We start from the raw sequence: 23,252 nt of genomic DNA on the forward strand, positions 1-23,252 counted from the left end.
TAAAAAGCCTGAGTTCATGAAGGGTGCAAATTTCACACTGTGCTTTCTTTTCCCTCCAGCACAGTCTTCTACTTTCAGGCACACTGGTCAAGAATATGCTGCTTACATTTTTCAGGAACTTCTTTAATTTTTTCAGAACATAATCTCAAACTAACATAAGTCCATAGCAAAATCTTATTGTGAATGGGGGCTTTGTTCTGAGAGACCTCTTTTTGAAAATGCCAGGTTATCAGCTAGCCCTTGCATAAAAGGCTGAAACAGGAATTTGTTCATATGGCTTTGTTACAGCATATTCCTTCCTTCAACCCCTCCCCCCACTTTCTCCAAGAAATATGTAGAGCTCTTCAAGTCCTCCTGGCAGGCGGGCTATGTAATGTTATGGTGGCAAACCTGGAAAGCTTTACCAATTCATACCACCCAACAATGTGGTTCATTGCATGTATTTTTATTAGATCCCCATTTTCCCAATTTCTTTAAGGGCATTTCAATCTTTCAGTGGCATTTTTTTCTTCCCCTATCCATCAGGGAGTGAAATCATGTGTCCACAGAATGTAAATAACAGCTGTTTCTATTCAATTTACATTTATATGCTTAGCACTTAAAATAGCTTATTTCTAGAGGCTTTCATAATCTATTCAAAATTTCTTCTTAGTCAGAGGTTCTAGTGAGATGTTAATGAAATCCCTTTGGACTGGCTGATCAAAAAGGCACAGCAACAACAATGAAATTCTTCAAATGACTGATCAGTTATGCTTCTGAGTTACACTTCAGCAACTGACGGAAGTGTATCTTTTAATCTCCTTGGGCATTTTAAGATCACTTCTTTGGGGTGCTCTAACAGGGCAAAATATGCCAGGTAAGGATGCCATTTTTTTAATGGTTAAAAAAATCTGTGCTGAAATGGTAGTGTATTTCTAGAAAAATTAATTTATCATACAAGTACAGCTGAACAGGGGAAAAAACAAACAAAAACAACACCTGGCAAGGTATTTAAAGGGAACAGCTCATTCGCCAGTGTCACAGATCTTTGAATAAACAAACCCCTTATGCCCGGAGAATAAATGAAAAACAGCTCTTTGATTTTTATACTATTTTTTTTTGTTGACATTTCATGAACCCTAAAGAGGATACACATTTGTATTTATTAATGCCTAAATTAAGATTCTAAGAATTATGTCCAATTACTGTGGGTTTTTTTCCTCCAGAAAACTTCTGAAGCCTTTCACCTCATTATTTTGCCAAGTGTCTCAACTTGAACCATTTCTTCAGATTTCTTTGATCCTCTGAAGACTCAAAATTTCAGAACAATGACATTTAGTGACCTTTGGTATGGTTCATTTGCTCCAAGGTTGAACGTGTAAGAAGATGCTTATTCCTAAATGCAGATTTTGTTTGGTATTGCAGAAATGCACTTTCTTCTCTCCATAATTGTTTATTCAGAAGAAAAATCCTTTTATTTTTACAGGAGTCTCAACTGGGGCATCTCTGAATGGGAGACTCTGGACTGGTGACTGAAATTGTTTAGATAATACTAATTACATGTGTGAGTTGCTGTATGTATAAGCCTATGCCAGACTTACTCAGACTTGATACTCTGAACAAAGGTAATCTAAGATCAGGTAATCTCTAAAAATGCTGTGGGTTCACACTACCTGATTTCAGAGAGCAAGCTTGTCTTTCTAAATTTAAAAAAAATGTCCCTGATGTCAAGAAGGACTTATACTGGGAAGTAAGAGGAATATAGATGGCTTATATTCACACTAGCTGGGCTAGTTCCCTCTAGAGTAGACTTCTGTATTCACATCCCACAATGCTCCTTGGACTCCTTCTGGTGCCCCTCTAGAGCCAACATGCAATTGTGATTTTTGTGTATTGCCTTTCAGTTTGAAGTTTGTGCAATGGTGTGAAACTGTCCCTCAGCCTGTGAGAAGGGTGCTCTCCTGGCAGCAGAGGGAGGGTACGTGCTGCACCTTCTGGGATGCGGTAAGCTTTGAGGGCACAGCCAGCCTGGGTGGTTCAGAAGATCACATCCTATGAAGTCAAGCAGGATGAGACCTTGGGAGCAGTGCTTGGTGCTGTCCCTGCAGCAGTGGGAAGCCATTGCTTTCAGGAGGGCTTCTGGAGCTGTGGGAGCAGCAGCAGCAGGGGCCTGAGCTTGGCTCCTGGACTGCCACAGTAACAACGTGCCCAGACGGATCCTGAAGGTGGCTCTGCTGCCGGCGCCACCTCGGTGTGGTAAAGCCAGGGTCCTGGTGTCACCTGCCAGAGTCACACAGGTACTTTCACTGCAGAATAAATGCAGCACTGCTAAAGAAACACAAGGCTTTTCCTGCATCATTTCCACAAAGACGTGAGTTAGAATCTTGGTCGTATTGAAACAGAACACTCACCCAGTTTTAACAATTCAAGCTTTTGTCCCTGGACTGGACAAGGCCTGCCAGGCACTGTGAAGGTACTAACCACTGCTGCTCTTCTCTTCACAGCCCGAGGTGTCACCTTTCAGCCTTACCAGTCTTACTTCAAATCTTTCTCAAACAAATATGGCCATATAAAACCAGTGAATTGTAACCCCATGCAGCCAAAACTAGAGAAAATGTGTTTCTTTCAGTATTAAAATACAAATTTATGCTCTAGAAAGGCAATTTCTCTGTCATTTTTCTGATCTCTGCTTATGAAAAATTTTCCATGAATTTTATTTGCTATGTGCTTCTACTCTGGATAGGAAATCCTTTTTTCTTAATCTAGTTCTAAATTTTGTGGAACTCACCGCCACTCTGTTACTCCATCACTAATGCCAGGGTTTTACCTGTAGGAAAAATGGCATAGGGGAAAGGGAATTCTGTAAACACATATTATTGGAAAATAACAAATGAACCTATACTGAAGCCAGTCAGTATTAAAAATTACAAAATACATTTTAAAAGGGATATGAAGCCTTATGTTACTTATAACCAAACAAATGTTAACTAATTAAGGGTCAAGGAAATTTTTTTCCTAACATTTTTTCATTATTCAATAAAAATCATCACTTTATCTTAACTAAAGCAAATGTGAAGACCACTCCTGCAGCACAGCTCCGATGCAGTGTAACTCCTACAGATGATGGCTTCAGAAAAACAGTACTTAGCATATTATTTGTTTAAACAAATCACATTTGAATGAGAAACTAGCACTGTTTAAGACAAGAAACCTCAGCAGTGTTTAAAAAACTTGGTGCTAATGACTAGGATTGTTTAAGAAACACTAATCTTTGGATGAAACTATTAAGCTCTGTTTTGTTACCATTAGTGAGTAGGAAATACATGTTTATACAGGACGGTCATGCTTCAATAGTTTAATCTTTTACTTAGGTTAATTTTTATTCAACATGGTAAGGGCTTAGTGCAATTACTTTTCACTGTTCTTTGAATTTTTCTCTATAACTTTCATGGTCAACATTTTACTAGTTTTAGCAGAAGAGATGCTAAAATTAAATCATCTCACATTTTGCTGGTAGGGGGATCCTTTTGCTGAGTAATCAAACCTTGGTAGCAGTCAAAATTGGTCTTATTTAAAACGTAAACTGCCTCTGACCTGACACTGTTTTTCATCTTGACAAGCAGTAAAGCTAAATATAAGCACAACCTTTTTCTGTATTTATGTTTGATAAAGACCAATTGGCAAAGCTTCTTAATTCTACTGGCTGTGCCAACATCTTGTGTTGTCTCTACACAACAAAAAACTATGTGATACATACACCTACATCATGACCTTTAATAAAGTGGCATGCCAGGCCATAAACTTCTACTCCCCCAGAAGCCAGGTGATGCAAAATTGCTGACCAAACATGCTGATTAGTTCATGAAGCTTCTACACACCTCCCACTGTCCGTTCTGCAGTGTTCCAACAGTTGTAGTTATACGCAGTGGCACTAACATTCTGTATCAATTGTATTTAAAGTGTCAGGTAATTCTGTGCAAATTGCCCAGTAAATCATAATTTATCATGTTTGCTTTTGTAGAAGTACCAAAAGATAACAGTTGAAATAATAGGCTCATTTCATAAGAGGTACCAGAAAGATATATAAATAAGTAACTATCTTATTTCTCCAAACAGCTTATTATTTTTAGCATTACAGGGTTGATTAAATACAAGGTAAGATTAAAATCTCATACAAAGTGTACATTTACAAATTAAATGTGTGTAAATTACTCTATGTAGAAAACTAAGAGCTCCTATATACAGACTACATACTATTGAAGGCTAGCAGAAATATCAAAAATGGTTTTATCTGAATTTTAAGAGTATTTTGCATAGTTGTGCTCCTACATTAAAAAAAAACAAAACAGAAAGGCCCCAATATAGATAAAAAAATTCTCCCTTCACAGAAAAGGAAAATGCATCTTCAGAGGACAATTGTGTGACATATTCTAGACAATGTTAAAATAAGATCAACTGCCTTGTGCATGTACTTTTCCTGTGCTGACTAACCACAAGGAAAGCCTTTGAAGATTAACTCAGGTTAATCATCTAATTTAGATGTCTAATTAGTATCTGTCTCAATCTTGGAGATTTTATGTATCGTAGGTACACAATTTGTTCCTTTATAATGGAGACTAGCGGTTTGCTCTAGGTCAATTTTGTTATATTGTAGTATTAAAATAAAATATACATCATCTATTACAGATGAGGAATGCAGCCTACATCTATTTCAACTCTCCATTTTATAACTTTGTATTGGCTTTGAGGATGGAATGAGCATGTGAGAAATTACAGCAGAGAAGCTGCTAAAATTCATAGACTGGAGAAACTGAGAAATGCAGTGCTGGCTTTGATAAGCAGTCGGTCCTGTGACTTATAATGACCTGCCACAACAATTTATTGTGGTACAGCAGAATTTGGACATGACAGATGAAGTTCAGACCTATTATAACAGCAGCAAGAGAGAAGTTTCCTATAGAACTTAATAGTTGGATGGTGGGGAGGGAGGACAGGATGGGTGGGCAGATGGGCAGGAGGCTAACTGCTGCCTTCGCTGCAATCATGGGGAAGTGAAACAAAGTCATGACATTTGTCACATGGGTCACGTTACTGCTGACTGTCGACTCTTTTTTCCCCAGATTGGGATGGTGGAACTTTTTTTTGTCTCTGAGACACCCTACAAAAGTAACAGGCAAAAAACCTTTGATCCTTTAAATGCAAGTCCTTTGGGAGGTGCTAGGGAGCTCCTTCTGCCGCAGTACTCCCGAGTGTTAGGAAGGGAGCAGCCCACGGCCGCCTCTCGGGGCTAAAGCTGCCTGCAGAGCTGGTCCTGATCCCAGTCCCGCTCCGGCCCTGGGCAGTGCTGCCTCCCGGTGGTGCCGCACACAGCCTGCACAGCAGCTCCCGCGGCACCCACCGAAGGGAAAAAGCCTCTTCAAAGCATCAGTTTTGTTTTAATCTGGGGATAATTAGAGAGGAAAGAATTCTTTTCGCTGAGGCACTCAGATTAATTGAACTGCGATTTAAATGGTCCAAATTCCTGTTCGGGAGCTCTGGAACAGGCTGCCCAAGGAGGATGTGGAGTTTTCTCCTCTGCAGACATTCCAAATGCACCTGGCTGTGTTCCTGTCACCTGATGCAGGTGACCTTGCCTTAGCAGAAATGATGGACTATATGATCTCCTGAGGTCCCTTCCAAACCTAACCATTCTGTGATTCTGTGAGTTAAAGGCAACATTTTTGACACATGACTGAAACAGAGTTTTCTAATGGTATGCAGGCCAAGCAAGGCCTGAGGAGACTTTTAGAGAGACATTTGAAAACCAAAAATCCCTCAGTAAGATGTACCCAGCTGTATACTATCCACAGCAAGAAGCCTAAGATGCTCTGGAACTCAATAGCTACTAGATACAAAACAAATGGCTAAGTGCCCAAACTGGGATACAAAGTGCCAGAACAGACTTAACATTGCGAATTTTACGCAACTTAAGTTTTCAATTACAAAGAACAAGGGCAATGGAAAACAGAAATCCCAAACTAACTTTCAAAATTTTTTTTTTATAGAAGTGGAACAATAATCAAGTGGATGAATTCTGAATTCCAAGTTTTCAAGTGAAGAGAAACAAAGCCAGTTGTTTGAGACCTAGAAAACCAAGAAGAGAGCTTCAGATTACTGTGAGAGTAGTATTTTAATTGTGTCATGCCTCGGGTAACCCAGGAAAAAGATTTAGTAAAAGAAAACACAGTAAGATTGAAAGCAGCATCACAATGCAGGGAAAGATTTTAGAACATCAATGTTACGAATAAGTAACAAAAGGGCACAGGGTACATGTAGTAAACATGTGTTTTAGACAGTTTCCAGCCACTGGTCAGAAGAGGAAGTACTTTAAAGATAGCAGCCAAGCACATCCTAGATTCTTAGCTCTCAAAATGCCTGAAAAGCATCCAAAAGTGTTTGGGAAACATTGTGAAAGACAGTATTTCTACAGTGATTGTGGATGTTTGATCACAAACAGGGTTTGACAGGCAAGAACAGACAAATGTCATAACAGAAGGTTATGACTGTAAAGGTTTCTCTGTAAAGCAAGATTTCTTAGAAGTATTAGGCAGCAGTAAGCAAAAATATGGGAAAAAGAATGGGGGAAAATAAGTTTAAATTAGTCCAAGGATATATCTTCTTACACTGAAGTCAAATGGTGACAAATTAGGTCTCAGCTTTCCAAAAATAAAAGGGACTCAATTTTATGCATTGGAACATAAAACACTGCATGAGATGTAAGCTCACTTATACACCAGAGTCCTCACCAGGCACCATAAAGTGATGAAAATACCAAAATTTGTTGTACTACAAATTGCTACAATCTATTTAAAAAGTTATATTCCAGGAAGAAAAAGCCACTATTATGTTCATGCAATTGAACTTACAGAGTTAAGCAGCCATCCTCCATAGAGACCCCACAGACATTACTTCACAATAGCAGACTTATTATGCGAGCAACACACCATTAATAAGAAGCCAAAATCACTTGGCTCATGTTGGCTTGAGCACAGACTCTGATATCTTATAAGCACAACAGAGTGAAGGAGCAAAAGGATTTCATGCTCTGCCATGATAAACCATTATCAGCTGCCCAGCATTTGGAGTTAAAAATGCACTGGCACTAGTTTTCTGTATAAATTCCCACAGTTATTTAAAGGCAGCCTTTCTACTCACATCCAACATTGCTTTTTTCACAAATAAAGGATGTTCAGGGGAAAAAAGGTTATTCAGTAGTATCTTTAGAAACTAATTAACAGTTGAGATGTAGTTTCTCTACATCTCAACTGAGAAGACGAGTGGTACTCAACTTCCAGCAAAATCTGTAGAAAACACATGCTGGCAAAATGACATAGACTAACAGAAGAAACAAACCCCTTCCTAGGTTATCCAAATTGCTTTGGAAGGGAAATGCAATAAACATATATGATGTACATAAGACAAATATTTTCTGATTATTTAGAAGGACCTACTAATAAGGCTTTATGAAGTCACTGGCATCCCTGTAGCAGCATAATGTTCCAAGCTAGCCGTTTCTGTTAGAGGGCTGATGCCTAAAACTGTAGACTGGAACAAAGGTTTTTTCCCTTTTCCTGAAGGAAAAAAAGCTAAATGACATAGAATATTACAGGAGGAAGACTATTTAAGCACTACAAAATGATAAAGCAATGAAGTAGAATCAGACCAAACTCCTACTCTGATACAGCTATTCCAGCTTATGTATGAACACAGCATCCTCACTGAGTGGTAGATTGGGTGGGATTAAACATACAAAAAACCCCCATGAACCACAAATGCACACAGAAGTTCGTAGATATCTGAGAATGGGGGATGATTTAGAAGAGCAAGTTACTGTGTCTTGGATGCTAAAAATTAACCAAGTTGGCCAGTTTTCCATACACAACAACAGGCTTAACTACAGTCAGTTGGGTGATGTAGAATTAAACATGGAGCCAGTATCTCACAAGTGTAACAGAAGAAGAAAACCAGATTGTTTTCACAAATACCTCACATAATATTTTTAATAAAAACTATTTCATTAATACTTCAATGTTCAAGCTCACCTTACTAGATTCCTAAAAGAAAAAAAAATACTATCCCACTCAAAACCACCAAACCCTAAAACATTCATTTCTAGACTTCCCATTTTGACACAAGACTTGTATGGATTCACTTGACCAATGATAAGCCTCTGACATCTTGAATTTAATCAGAGCACTCCATCCCTGTTACATCCTGATCTAAGACTAGTCCATTTGCTGACCAGGAATGCACAACTGCCTTTATTGACTCCCTGTTTTGTCAGTGCCATTTTGCTGCTTTTAGTAGAAAATAACAGTCAAATCAAGTTAGGCATGTTCTGTTACAGCCAAACATGTCACCTTCTGTAACTTTTATTTCCAATCAAAATTAATAGCCAAGTCCTGATGAACAAGAAGTTATTTTGGTTATCGGTCTTTGGGAGGATTAGGATTCTTGCGTCTTCTATGATACCTAAAAGGAAAAAAAAACATTGCAGTGAGTGCAAGCTGTGGACAGCCTTTATTTTTGTGGTATTTCTGCCCCCAGTGAGTGATCTGAGGTTACACAAGGAAGTGAAATACAAGATACATGAGCACAATCCATCACCACTCATTAGATGTCATCTCTGTTGTTTGTGGAGTTACATAATGCTACTCATTTCTATTGCTACATCTGCTACAAGCACGCAATAATCCAATCAGTTCTACAGCTGAATAGGCACAAAGGCTGCTGTTTATTCTTAATCCTTTGTGTGAAGTTGATTTTATTACATGGTCAGCCTTGCCTTTGGCTAAAATGATTGCTATAGAACAAAGATGTTCAAAGGAGCTGTGCCAGACTGTATGTTAAATAGTGTAATATTTTGCAGAAAAACTAAAAAACAAATTATTCTGAACAAATAATGAACCACACTTTCCTCATAGTTATGCATGCTAAACAAGACAGATCCTGTCTGATCTTCATCGAAGTGACAGCTACCCTTTGGTCATAAAAGTCCTATCTTTCCATTCATTATATCTACTCCCAAAGCACATTAATTAAAAAGTTGTCTCTGGATAGCCACAAAAAATAAATTGCCTGTATTATGTCTCCATAGCTACAAAATTAGCAGCTATTGAAAGATGGTGTAACATGGAGTGGAAGGGTGTAACACACACCAGAATGCTGCTTGTTTACATTAGTATACCTGAATGTCCAGAGTTCCTCTTTAAGCTCAGTCATGTATATGTGCACCTCTCCTCCTCCTCCATTTCTGAATACAAGGCACACCAAAGAGCACTTTTCACCATTCTAAATGAAAAACCTCTACTACTCTTAAGTCTGAGAATCATCCCACTGAGGTTGCTAAGGAATAGGCAATGCATGTTTCCAAGGTGTATTTGGTTATGTCCATTGAGGGTATTTTACATACTAGATTCTGTTATGGAACTTAGTAAATGACTCAAAGCAGCAACTAACAGGATGTATGAGAAATTTCTACACTGTCACATATTTTACAGAAAAAAGTGCCAAAGTCTGTCAAAGGAGCAGTGTTAAAAAAACCTCCCATTAAATATAGTCTTCCATTCACCCAACACTCCACTGAAAATTTGATGTAGTAGCCCAAATGCTAGAGGTATCTTGTCTGACATGACTCATCCTAAGTTGAATCTGGTCATTAAATTATTCCTGTATTTCCCTTTACTTCCAAAAGGAACAGACAAATTGAAAATACTTACTGTCCCACAGGATACCAGCGATGTTTAGTTGTGTAAAACATTTTGCTGAGCTCTTCAATTGTAGGACCTCTACTGTTCTTTAGCTCTTTTTCATTCAATCTGGATTTTAAAACTTGATCAAGGTTTTCTTCTTTATTATTCACTGGATCTGGCCGTGTTATGGGCTAGGAAAACAGTAATGTATATGTATGTCCTGTTTCTCCTTGTTTTATTTAATTGAAAAGGTAAAAAAGCCAAGCTACTAAGAGTAATCTGTAATGCTATCTAACAGCTTAAACCAAGAAAATACAGAAAAATACCTGCAATTGCACTGGCTGTTTATTGTCCCCACCTTCCCACCCCAAATGAAACCACACCACTGTGGAGCAGATATGTCTAGACACACCTAATTTACCCCAGGTTCTACAGCTGATGACCCTATCCCTAAAACCAGCATTCCTGTAGTCATTATTGCAGAGCTCAATCTTACAATTCACTAGCTGAATCATCAGCTTCAGCTCTACTAACACAAAAGTATCCACACCATTCCCAGTCAGAATTTTATGCATAGCGACCATCATCATTGCTAAAAATCTTTTAGAGGACATGTACCTTAGAGAAAAATGTCAGTTCCTAATTTTTTATGCAACAGGTAAGACCAAGTTGCTTGTTTTCAATTAGAAATGTAACTACTATAGCTATTACAAGTATTTTCCCTTGTTTTAGCCTTTTACACCTGTTTTTCTTGGGTATGTGCAACTGACAGATTTAAAAATGCTGCTATGTAATTTGCAGGCAAAAAGTGCTAAAATGGTTTAGGTTTCAATGGAGAATTTTCACATTGGGTACTTCAGCAACACAGCTGCCAGCTGCAGTATTTTACTAGCACACAAGAACTGAAAATTCAAACAAAAAGTGTACACTAGAAAAATTTATCTAGGTGTTAAATCACAACACTAGATTTATTTTCATCAATGTAAAGAATGCATTGAAAGTACTACTGATAGATAAAAATCAATATTTAAAGTTCTTTGTGGCTTTTATGAACTCAATGCTGAATGGAACTTAAAGTTTGAGTTGAAAACAATAGCAGCAGTATTTCTTTTTATTCTCTTGTGCAGGAGGACATGTGAGCCATAACCTGCACTCCAATCATCCTCTCTGAGTAGTACCTGTGTAGACAGACACTTTTCTCTGTAGTGCACAAGTGTTTAAGTGCCTTGTTTAATTCTACTAGAGCTTCTGTATGCTGTGATACTTGAGCTTTTCTCACTCTGCAACCTTCCCTCAATTCAACTAAGAGTAAACTCCTCCTTGTGGCAGCAGCTATATTCATCAGTCATTTACTTCACAGATGTGCTGATCACATACTAAAGAGGATTTCAAATTTAAAAAGATGCTCTAAAGACTCAAACCTATGAATTACTAAATGCCTTTATAAAAGTAAGAAATATAAATGTGCACGCTTGGACATACTTTTGTATGCTCGTATGGAATCTCAAGTGAAGGGTGGTAGCAGACAATTGTCTTCAAATCAGATGTCACTGCAAGTTCCACTTTGCTATAAAAATAAAAAAAATCTCATAACTTTCAGAAGTACTGAACAACTGAGCAGCCCATGTCACAAAGAAAACTGGATTTGACCCTGCATTTATGAATCCTTAATAATTTCTGTAAAATAAGGGTCATAAACATTTGATCCAAACCTCCAAGTTTTTGTTTCCTCAGTCATCTTCCTTTTTCTTTTTTGATGTAGAGGAAAAAAAGGGCTAAAATAAATTATTAAAATAGCTGGAAATATGAGTTGGAAAAAAAAATCTTAAACACTTAAAATAGTTGCATATTAAACTCTAAACAGATTGGGATAATGATCTCTAGGACAGCATGGCTTTGGGGTTCTAACTTTTCTAGTATGTAAAAAATGCTGAACAAGAAGTCCTACTGAGAGTTTCATTGTGAGAATATAATTTTCTCACCTTCCTTCCTATTCCCATGACATGTTTAGCTTCCTGAAACTGTGGTGACACAAATTCAGTGTTTCTCACTATATTTGTATCATCTTTTCCCATTTCTACACAGGTTTCCCATGCAGCAGCACAAAAATACCTGGACCTTGTCTTAACAACAAGCATCAATGGAAATTACTACTCTAAGCTAATTTTGGTCTTCCACAAACAAAACTGCAGGGGTACTGGGAGTCATCAACATGTTTAGAATGAGTCCTGCATGACTTTTCATTACACTGAAACATTAACTTCACAATCATTATTATCAGAGACAGTACTTTAGCTGAAATTATTACATATATCCAATATTGGCAATAGATGTGTTTGATACTATTATATGATGACTTCAGGACAGAGAGAGAAAGTAGCCCTGGAATAAACATTACATGAAAAGGCCACACATCCAAGCACATTTACATACCAATTGTAGTCTTCAGGGAGAACTGAGTATGTAGATTTATGGCAAGCATGATACACAGCTCCATCTGCAATAAAAACCCAAGTAAAGAACTCTGATGTAGAAACAAGCAGAATTGTGCCCAATAAAGAAAGTTTACATTTTCAATTTTCATTGTTTCAAGTCTTAATCAGGGATTATAATCATACTCAGTTTTAGATTAACATAACCCAAATACTATCTAAATAGAAGTTCATTTTTAGTACACAGCTTTCTAGCAGTACAATCAAAAAAACACAGTATGCAGGCAGCTATGACCTATACTTACCATCCTAGTTGTATTGTTTTCCTGAATAAAATCACTGCATGGAAAAAACACCTACAGAATTCACCATTAGGAAATATCCCTTATATAGGTAAAGCACCTTAGGACTTAGAGGGAAGTTCATAATTTCACTCATAGCAATATTTATTATAAAAATCAAAAGGAGGGGCTCTGACTGGATATGTAGAGAAATGTTTTCCTCATGAGGACAGCAAGCCAAGGGGATGGGACTCGGGCAGGTTTGTGAGTTCTCTGTCCTTGGGAGATTTCAAAGACCCAGCAAGCCCTGAGCAACCCAATATGACTGCAGAGCTGACCCTGCTTTGAGCAGAAGCTTGGATCACAGACCACTCCAAGTCCCTCCCCCATGGTTTGATTCTCATTTTTTTAATAGAATCATAAAATAATTTAGGTTGGAAAAGACTTTAAAGATCACAGAGCCCAAACACAACTAATCTAAGGTGTTTAATAGCCCTTCACACAGGAATCCTCCTGTAGGCATTGCCTTCCACAACAATGCAGGTATCCAGGCCTAAGGTGGGCCTGGGACATGCCTGGAGTTGACTTCCACCAAGAACCCCCTTCCTTTATTGCCAGAACCTGAGACAAATCCACATCGAAGTTTCTGTGTCCAGTAAAGCTTTATTCAACAACTATGCTTTTAGAACAGAATTATGATCACAAGAAACAAGTCTTCACATGTTCTGAGCTTTCTGTTAAGTCATAAAAAGGTTTCAACTTTATCTGACATTATTTTATTTAGACCATCTTTTAATACAAATAGGATTCTTCATGACTGCTCCTAGCACAGGGAGAGAGCATTCATTGTGTCAAGACTGCAAAGGCTGAAAAAGCCAAGAAGAAACTTTTGTGTAGCTATTGTCCTCTCAGAAATATTTTAGATGCAAACTCTTAAATTCAGAATTACTGTTACCACTTCCACTCTTCAGTTCTTCTAATTAAACTATTCTTAGTTATTAAGGAGTTGAGTTCTGGTAAACTGCAACTAGTTTGTATGTCTTCCTAAAATTTCTTTCCCTTCCTTGCCCACTTACCTCTAAAATATAACATGTCTATACTATTTTCTCCATTACTGTCTTTTCTACCACCTTTACTGTAATCTTCCATATGTCTTTCTCTTGACGTCTCAAACATGGACAAAAATCTAAGAAATAGTACTGCCTGTTTCTACTTGTTCTCTGTTTATGTTAAGTAATGAGATTTTACTATAGCCTTTTCTCACCACTTTTCTAAGTCTGAAAAAATCAATTTAAATCTTCAATGATAATCAGCGGCAAGAGGGTAGTATTTACAAGCTAATCAATAAATTCGGGGTGCATCCTACTCGGACTATGAAGGTTTTAAAAGCACAAAAAAAGAAAAAAACAAATAAAGATATCCTTTAGATTACTATTAGAATAGAGCATAGACTAACAGACTTGATTCTGTTCAAATAGAAAAATCACTTCCATGTTTCCATTACTTTAAACACTACAGGAAAGAGTTTCTCAAGGAAAAAAATTTCATACAGGACTTCTACAATTTCATCACTACTTACTCTGCAGTGGGACCTGCTTACAGGTTGCTGCTGAACGCATCCAAAGGAGGCTGGGCCATGCAGTTCTAAGTGACATTGCCATGGTGACAGCAGAGAGGAAACCAGCCCTGGACAAATGGAACTCAAAGAACTTTTTCTCTGCAGAACACCCTCTGAAAGAAAACAGTTTTGTAACTATTCAGGATACAAAAGACTAACAATTAAACTTCTCGAATATTTTAAGGAAAGAAATTGCGCAACATAATTCTTCATTGTCAATTGTTTAGAAATCCTTATCACTTAGGATTATGGTACCTGTCTCCTTAACAGTCAAAAATAGCGCAAGACTTTATTCACTGAAGGTTAAACTTTAAAAAAAAGCTTCCATGCCTGTGCCTCCTCACAGGCTTTTCTACTGGTACTCACCCACCTAAAACTTGCATCCTTCCTTCTGCACACTCCATAAAATTACTCATGAAATATGCTTTTCTTGTTAACAATGTAAATATCATCAGCCCGTACAAAAATAGAAATACTTATAAACTACACTTGCTGTAGTTAAAAAACTCTCGAATGCAGTTAATTGGTTTCATCTATCTCAGCAATACACCTCAAAACTCAGAAACACCATTTAGAATACCTTAAATGTTACCCAAAATTTCACAGAAGCAGGACACCTTTTGTTTTCACTGTCTACTGAAAAAAAAATTGCTTTAAATAGAAACTTATAATGAAACCTAGAAAAACGTATCTGGAAACAGTTTAAAGGCATACATATTAAAATAAAAAGAAGAAACAAGAAGCTTTTAAAAGTACTTCATATTTTGGGCTTCAGAACATCACTAGAAACGTGCATTTTCCAATTTTGACACATAATTATTCAGCCTTCTTTGTATCTGTGCCAATGCTGCTGAAGTTCGGGGAGCACCAACACCTACAGAAGCGCTCGTAACTTGCCCTCAGAAGCTCATTAACAAAAAAGGTGCGAGGAACGCGGCGGATCCCGGTCCAAGGACAGGGTCAGGCACCTGACAGAGGTCAGCCCGTTCCCAGCCCGTTCCCAGCCCCATTGCGAGGACCGCTCCGGTTTGAATGGGAACAGTCCCATCCCTGAGACAGCGCACAGGAAACTCCAGCAACACACGGGAGCACGAAACCCGAGGCGTAGAACCAAAGAAGATATTTAGCATTACAAACAAACCAAGTCACTAATCCGGCAGAGCAAGCCAAAGAGTACCCGTTATGAAAGTCCTGAGCGTGCCGCACAGGGTTCAGCTCCTCCGAACGTAGGCAGAGCCTCTCCGGCCTTGCCCGGTGGCTCCCCCGCCAACCCCGCACCAGCCCCGCCGACGGAAGCGGCGGCGCCGCGCGCCCGTTCCGGCTCCGGCGGCGGCTCGGCCCGCGGCACGCCGGGACTCGTAGTGCGGGCGGCGAGGGGGCACCGGCACCGCCCGCCTCCTCTCTGCCCTCAGCGCTGCTCCGGCACCGGCGACGAGCCCTCAGCCGCTTCATAATAATATGCATGCGGGAAGGGCTAGGCCGGGCCGTGGCTGGCTGGGCCGGGGAGCAAGCCGAGACACACAAACACCTATCCACGGAATCAGTTAGGTTGGAAAACATCTCTGACATCGTCCAGTCCAATCTTTGACCCATCTTTGTACACCTTGACACCTAGGCCATGGCAGTAAGTGCCATGTGCGGTCGTTTCTTGAACACCTCCAGTGATGGCCACTCTGCCATCTCTCTGGGGAACCTGTTCCAGTGTTTAACAGTCGTTCCTGTGGAGGAATTCCTCATGATGTCCAGCCTGAACCTCCCCTAGCTTCCTTAGCTTGAGGCCACTTCCTCTTGTGCTGCTGTCCACAGGAACCCAGATTCATTACCCGATGTGCAATAAGCCAATAATTAACCACTGTGGACAACACTGTCACAGGTTGTCCAACCCTCACCTTATTACAACCTCTTTTCAGGCAGTTGTAGAGAATGAAGGGGCCCCCCCAAGCCTCCTCCAGGCTAAACACCCCCAGCTCCCTCAGCCGCTCCTCACGGGACCCTTGGTCAAACACTGGCTGCTCACTCTGCTGGTCCCTGGCTGGGAGAGTCTCAAACCCACAGTGGAGGCACTGAGGCAACCTCGGCATTGGCAGCAGCTGTTCAGCTGAGGGAGGGGGCACAACGCCCCAGCAACAGGCAGCAGTGCACCTGCCGGTCCTGGCCATGTGCCAACGTGCCATAGTCTTATATTAGCTGCAAAATAACCCCCTCTAATCCCACAATTCGAAGGGACATCTCTAACGTTATTGGTTATTTCACAAGCTTGCAAGCATAGCCTGCTTGCTTTCCAGGTTAAATTACACAGTGGCTGCAGCAGCTTCCTCTGTTCAGCCAGCCAGATCTTCACAGTACCTGTAACAATCTTCCACAGGGAAGGCCTGTGGATTTTATGTAGATGAAATTGCATGTTTCCAATATTCAAGGCATAAAGAAAACTCACCTGAATGTCTCAGGCACACTGCTGCTCTGGGGCTACTGCTCTACATCTTTCACAGACTGAGTCACAAAGCATTCCAAAGACATGCTTATATTTACACAACATTGATGAGAGACAAGATGACAAAAATCGATTGTCTGACCTGCTGCTCTAGTATCTGGAATGGCTCCAGCAATTTAGGCATTTACACATCCACAAAGCCTCTAAGTCACATCAGCAGACTGTGTCTCCATTCCTGTCACAGCATTACCCTTTTGGAGACTCTCAGTTAGCGTCTCCTGAAAGGCAGCAACCTCTTCCAGAAAGCTTCCAACGACGACTGCGTCTTTTCTGGTCATTGACTGTGGTACTGCAATTTTGTGTTGTCATCAGTGAAAGCCTCACAATTTCAGCAATGTTTAACTTTGGTCTGTAGTTGCAGAGTTGTAGTTACACTGATAATTTCCAGCAGTATAGCAGAAGTATAGCCAGAAATCAGTAGTCAAGAGTTGATCACTCCTAGTAGCGTTGACAAAGGTTTCTTCTTGAGTATTTTTCTATACGAAGGAAGATGGAAGACCTCCATTTTGGTGCTCCCTGCAATATTTGATTCATTACACCATAGAAAAAGGGAGCAGAGATGGGTCAAAAAGTTTTACATACTACTGAGAGAGATGCAGCCAAGGTGAGAAATCACAGCTCCACTAAAAATCTCCTTCAGATTTGTGGAGATAAACTTTGTAATTCCAGCAAATTTTTGTGTGCAGATACAGAGGCATCTGATCTGGGCTCATTCACCAAACAGAAGCAACACAGTTCAATTTTCTGTGTGTACTAGCTTATGATTCCCACAAGGAAATCTTTGTGCTGTATAGGATGAGGGCACTGTCCTATACAATGAAGCAATCATCCGATACAAGCAAGGCAGTGGTTCTACTGATTGACTTTGAGGATTTTAAACTCAAGGACAGTGCTGAAAAAATATAATGGCAATAAACTGTCTGAAACAAGTGCACTCTGGAAATTAAAAGAAAGGAATTAATTTTCATTTAAAGAGTGAGCTTCAGGAATATTTTGTCCATAGGCATAGTGGGGGTAAACAGAATTATTTGAAAGTCAGTCTTTTCAGGAGCAGTTTGTGACAATGTGGGAACTGGTCAGGATTCTTGACTTTCTCCTGGTCAGCTGCAGTGTGACATGCCTGTATGCAAATGCAATGTGTGCTACTTGTGTGTGTTTGTGCGTGAACCTCTGACAAGTACATTAGGCCTTCATTTCCTTCCTAGGAAATACTAAGTAAAAGAAAGGCTTCTCTGACTTTTCTTGAAGATGCTTGTGATTTAATCATCATAGCTTCTTTCAAAGATTGCCTAAACTCAGGGATGATGATTGCTATGGTTGAAAACTCTGATTCTTAGCTGTTTTCTCAAAAGGACATTGTTCACCCATGCAGGAGACAAAAATTCTTTGCTGTGCATTGGAAAACTTGAAATTAACTCCCTTACAGCTGAAGACTGCTGTAAATTTCACCTGTTTCTTTCTCCAGAGCAAGACACTTTTTAAAAATCTTTTCTATATGGAGCTGCAACTCCTAAAAAAATTTAAAAACCTCCCTAGCCCCTTAGAAATTGTCTCCCAATACAAAATACTAAAACTTGATATGCTTGAGTATACCAGTCATGATTACAATATAAGACTTCTGTGGTGCTCCTACATTACTGTTTCCTACATCAATTTATTTGCTTTAATAAAGAAAATTTTTTACTCTCCAGTGCCATACGTACTTCCTGAGGACTGCATACAGACACACACTTGCAGATACATGTGCTCTCCTCAGACACAAGTTTGAAAAAGTAGTTTCTAATGTTCCTGATGAATGTGACCAACAAGTCTCCTAATGGTGGGATATTATAGGCTGGTGGCATTGAGTTGTTAATGGCTAAGAAGCTAATTCATTAACGAGATTGTAAAGATCAACAAAAGCTTCAATTTGAAGCTACAGTCAGTACTGCCTGTTTTGAATGACATACTTTTTTCTGTAAGGATTTTATTCTGGCAATGTGCGCTTTTAGAACATCTCTGTAATGACAAATCTTGTAACTTAAATCCTAGTTCTGAAAAGTTGCAATTGAAGGTACCAAAGAACTTTTATTTTTATTTTTTAAAAGCTGAACCACATACTGTGTTAGGCTTCCAGGCTATTTTTAGGTAGTTTCTATAAAAAGATTTTTAGGAGATAGTAGATGAGGTCTACTCCCTCCCTGACGCATAATGTGCTGCATGTATTCTTAGCAGCATGTTCTGACAGATTACAGCTTTCCAAAGGGAGATGGGAATTGCTTAAGGACAGCTCAGAAGTGTGACTGCACACTTCTCCAGCATGTCTGGAGATGGGGTTATTAATAACTGCCAAGGCTCTTGCCTGTCTCAGCAGCTTGTAGACAGCAAAGAGGGGAGAGTCGCTCAGTCTGTATTCGCTCAGCAGGAAGATTGTTCTTTCTGTTTCCTCTGCAGATACTATGGAGGCACTACTGCTGAGTTCCAGACCTCTGGGACTTCCTGTCTCTGGAAATCTGGGAAGTTTTGTTTCCAGGTTGCTCTCTTACTTTAGATAAACCATCAACCTGCTCTTACTCCAACAGTCAATTACAAAACTTCTCCAGGAAATCTCCAACTGATCAGGTGGCTAAGCTATAGTTAGGCTGCAAACACTATGCAGTGATGAAGGCAGCACTATGTTGGTTTGCTCTGTTTTAGATGAACAAGTTTATAAATCAGAGATATCATCTGCACTGGTGTGGGTTTTGTGTGAGCAGTTGCACACACTCACACACACACTCACACACACACACACAGCCCTTCTGAGAAATGGAAAATTAGGACCAGGCTGTTCCAGCTCTTTTGCTGCAGTGGCATATTTAGGAAATTGTTTCTTAGGAAAATCATTCAGGCTAGATCATTGGCAAAGTGAATATAATACACATTTATTGTTTTCACAGAAACCACAATGTTTCAAAATATTCCTAGGAATAAGCATTTGGCTTCCTTTATTTCTTTTTAAACTGGCAAGGTACTACACAATCATACCTAGAAGTGGACCTGAATTTGTGAATGAATGGATTAATGTGTTTCATTGCAAAGTTGTGTCTTCACAATGGGGATGGATGGGTCTCCACTCCTGAAATGCTGTCTCTTAATTTCTGTGAGGATATCCTATAAATGTAGAAATCAAATTTCTAATGAGACACTGTAGTTTAGTCATGGTCTTAATTCTCAATTTTTCTCAAGTTACGTTGCAGACAGACAGATTTCTGTTTTAAGTCAGTCTGTAAACACCCAGAGTAAACATCAAGGCTTATGTTAGTAGGCCCTCCTTATTCTTTAGCATATCTCACACCATCTCATCACTGCTCCATCCTGTTACTGATAAGGAGGAAGCTGCAACTGTAAATAACAGATGACAAAACTACAGTGCCTCAGCAGTCATATGCAGCCTAAATAATTTGTGTTGATTACCATAGTTCAAGGAAACAATACTGTCTCTATTCAAGCAGCCACTTAATGAAAAAAATCAAAAATTATTTGCTACAATGAAGGCTGCTACTCATAGCATCCCATTTTGATGTTCTAAGTTGGTAAAATGTATAGCTGGTGGGTTTTTTTCCTTCTCTCAGTACAGTTTCACCCAGTCCCGCCAGTTCAGATAATTCTGAAATTGTCCAATGACACTTTAAATTACTGCTAAATGAAAAATACTGTATTTCTGTGCCTTAGTTTCCCCCTTTGTACATAGGCATCATAGTAACTCTTGTGACATTACTCTGGGATTTACTGAACATTTTTAATATAAAATTTGGATATTACTGTGAATATTCATTCTGCATGTGTACATACATCCATCTGTTTTTTGCTGTAGAACAGATTTTCTACAATACTTGGTAAAAATATAAAAATGCTTTTATGCAAAAATGAAGAATCTGAGGTTTGAAAGAGAGTTGTAATTACACTAAAACTTCTATAAGATTGCAAAGAGGGCTAGGAGGAGGAAATAAGATTAGTCAGCCACAGGCTCAGCTGGCCTGAATGCACCCACTCAGTGAGTAATTTGATGGTAATTCGATGACAGCAGAAGCTGTCACAGGAAGATGGTCAGCAGCTGTATTGAATTGTTCTGGGTGTATTAATTGCCTACTTGCAATTACTTCTTTACCTTCCCTGCCTGTAGTAGCATTATACAACACTGCTGGTGAATAAGGTGGTTGCCTAATTTTGTTCTTGGAACCACTGTAATCCCGGCAACGGTGTGATAATCACAGATTTGTGGAAGGAACCCTGTGCTCTCCATCCTGGCCTGTGCAGTGGGACAGTGGGACAAGATCAGCTCAGCCAAGAGAACAGATCACTGCTGCAGGAGGGGATGGCCCTACACCTGCACCATCTCACCCTGCTTCCTGCTGCTTGTGCCAGCTCTGATGCCTCAGTCAGCTGGTCAGAAGGGTAACTTAGCCAAAAAATACCCCCAACAACAACCCCCTATACCCCAGTAGATACTACCAATGACAAGAGTGTATCAGGAATACAGGGCAGGGAAAGGGAGCAGGACCTCAGTGCTGCCTGCAGCTTCTCCAAAAGGCTGAGGGGCATCCAAGCTGAGTTAATTACTCATGGACACTACAGGTACAATTTCACTCCCATTTCCATTACCTTTTGTTGTCTGGGGCTCGCCAGACCCCACTGTAAGACAAATCAATTCATCAGTCCAGCAGAAGCCTAGACTGAATGGCTGTTTTTCTGCCAAGTTAGTGTATTGCATCAGCTCAGCAGAATGAACAGCAGGGAAAATGCCATGTGTAAGGAAGGAAGGAAGGTAGGAGTGACATGGGAAGGGGAAGAAAGAAGCCCTCTTTTTGAGATTGATTCAGCTGTTTGGTCTAACTTAACCTCAAGTATGTGGTTTCACACTACCCCTAATGCAGGGAACTATAGACTGTCCTTTTCTCACACCTTCAGGTATGGGTGCCTGTCCTTGTTTATGCCTTACCTGTACAGCTGTGTGGCTGCCTGAGGTTCACAGCAGCTCACTGAGGAACCATTTGTGCTTTTGATCAGCTCATCTTAGGTGAGATCATGGTGTGAGCTGAGGGAACAGCAGTGTGTGGCATAGGAGGAGGGGAGCAGCCCTCTTTAGCAGCAATGCAAATAAAAAGTGGTGTGCCCTTGACATGAAACTACACACTCAACAGCCACTGTGGAGGCAGACCTTGGTGGAGTTGGGCTGTGGGAATGAAGGCCCATTTGAATGGGGACTACAGGTGACAGTCTACAGTTGGTATTCTGGAGTAGCTAGTTTGGATGGCTTTTTATCCAATATGGATACTCAGGGATCTCTGCAGCAGTCTTTCTGGGAGCTAAAATGGCTTAGGAGAACAATCTAAATCTTTGTAGATATGACAACAGAAATCAATGTTTTTATTCACTGCCATCTCCCGATCAAGTGGACTTCAAAAGCCCTTTCATAAAAGAAGCCAGAAGGAGAAGTATAATGAAAACTCCCAGGATGTGACAGACCACTTATTGTGCAACACAAGCTGTCAAAACATAGTAAGCCAGATTGACTTGCTGCAGCTTCCAACTGAAGCAAGGATCCCGGTCTACAACACTTGAAAGGGACCACTGAATTCAACACCAATGAGCATTTATTTATTTGAGCCAACTGTGCTTCACTCTGTTGTTGTGTCTCACAGACTTTCAAGAAACTTTTGGCCTGTGTTTTCTTCTATGTATGCCAGTCCTTTAATGGACAATATTCTGTGAGAAGTGTAAAAGAGAAAAACAAAAAAAAAGGGCAAAGGCAGAAACAAAGAAAGAGAAGTAATTCAGCATGCACTGTAAGAAAATACATAATTTTCCAATTACTTTTGTCTTGAGGGTATGGCCCAATGAAGATGCTTTGATATCTAAATAAGTGTTGGAGTCATGGAGTCTTTCTCCTAGATTTGCCATTGCCAGAAAACTTTACTGCCTACCAGAGCTAGACACAGAAATTATATCCTGTTTTAAACCAGAAGAAAACACTTGACAGGGAATGATATGTACATAGGGTTCTATTCCTGGCTGTGCTGCTGGCCTGCTTAGTAACTTTTGGGAAATTAGTTCATTTTTCTGTGCTGTTATTTCCCATAAATAATGATGCACATTCTTAGATGTTACTATTACTATGAAGCTGTAGTAATGTCCTAGTATGCTCATGCAGTAATTAAACTCCAACATTTACAATAGTCCTCTTTCTGCTGATAAAGAAGGAGGTTCACTAACCAGGTGTTATTAAGACAAAGATCACAGAATTGTTAGGGCTGGGAGATCCTATTTCCAACCCCCTGCCAAGGCAGGATCACCAGGAGCAGGTGACACAGGAACATGTCCAGGTGGGTTTCAAATGTCTCCAGAGAGGGAGACTCTACAACCTCCCTGGGCAGTGTGTTCCTCAACCTCAAGAAGTTCTTCCTCATTTTGAGATGGAACTTCTTGTGTTTTAGTTTATGGCCATTGCTCTTTGTCCTGTCACTGGGCACCACTGAAAATAGTCTGGCTCTATTCTCTTGAAACCCACCATTGAAATATTTTTATGTTTTGATGAGATCCCTTCCAGCCTTTTCTTCTCTAGACTGAACAGGCCCAGCTCCCTCAGTCTCTCCTCGTTAGGGAGATGTGCCAGACCCTCATCGCCTTTGTGGCCCTTTGCTAGACTGTCTCAGTAGCTCCTTATCTTTTAGGTGCTGATGTTATAAGCTATCTTTGAGG

The 23,252-nt window shown here is 39.8% G+C and overlaps 1 protein-coding gene across 1 annotated transcript; it reads right to left on the reverse strand.

Moving 5' to 3' along the window:
* Positions 1-3,871: 3,871 nt before the first annotated feature.
* Positions 3,872-15,333, reverse strand: MRPL42 (mitochondrial ribosomal protein L42). The gene is made up of 6 exons (XM_030959572.1): positions 15,219-15,333; positions 14,003-14,154; positions 12,144-12,207; positions 11,193-11,277; positions 9,738-9,901; positions 3,872-8,490 (listed from the first exon to the last, which is right to left on the reverse strand). The coding sequence occupies exons 2-6, from the start codon at positions 14,082-14,084 to the stop codon at positions 8,445-8,447; spliced, it is 441 nt and encodes a 146-aa protein (XP_030815432.1). The 5' UTR covers positions 14,085-14,154; positions 15,219-15,333; the 3' UTR covers positions 3,872-8,444.
* Positions 15,334-23,252: the final 7,919 nt, after the last annotated feature.

This window comes from Camarhynchus parvulus, chromosome 1A (genome assembly GCF_901933205.1).
Source record: "Camarhynchus parvulus chromosome 1A, STF_HiC, whole genome shotgun sequence".
Lineage (NCBI taxonomy): Eukaryota > Metazoa > Chordata > Aves > Passeriformes > Thraupidae > Camarhynchus > Camarhynchus parvulus.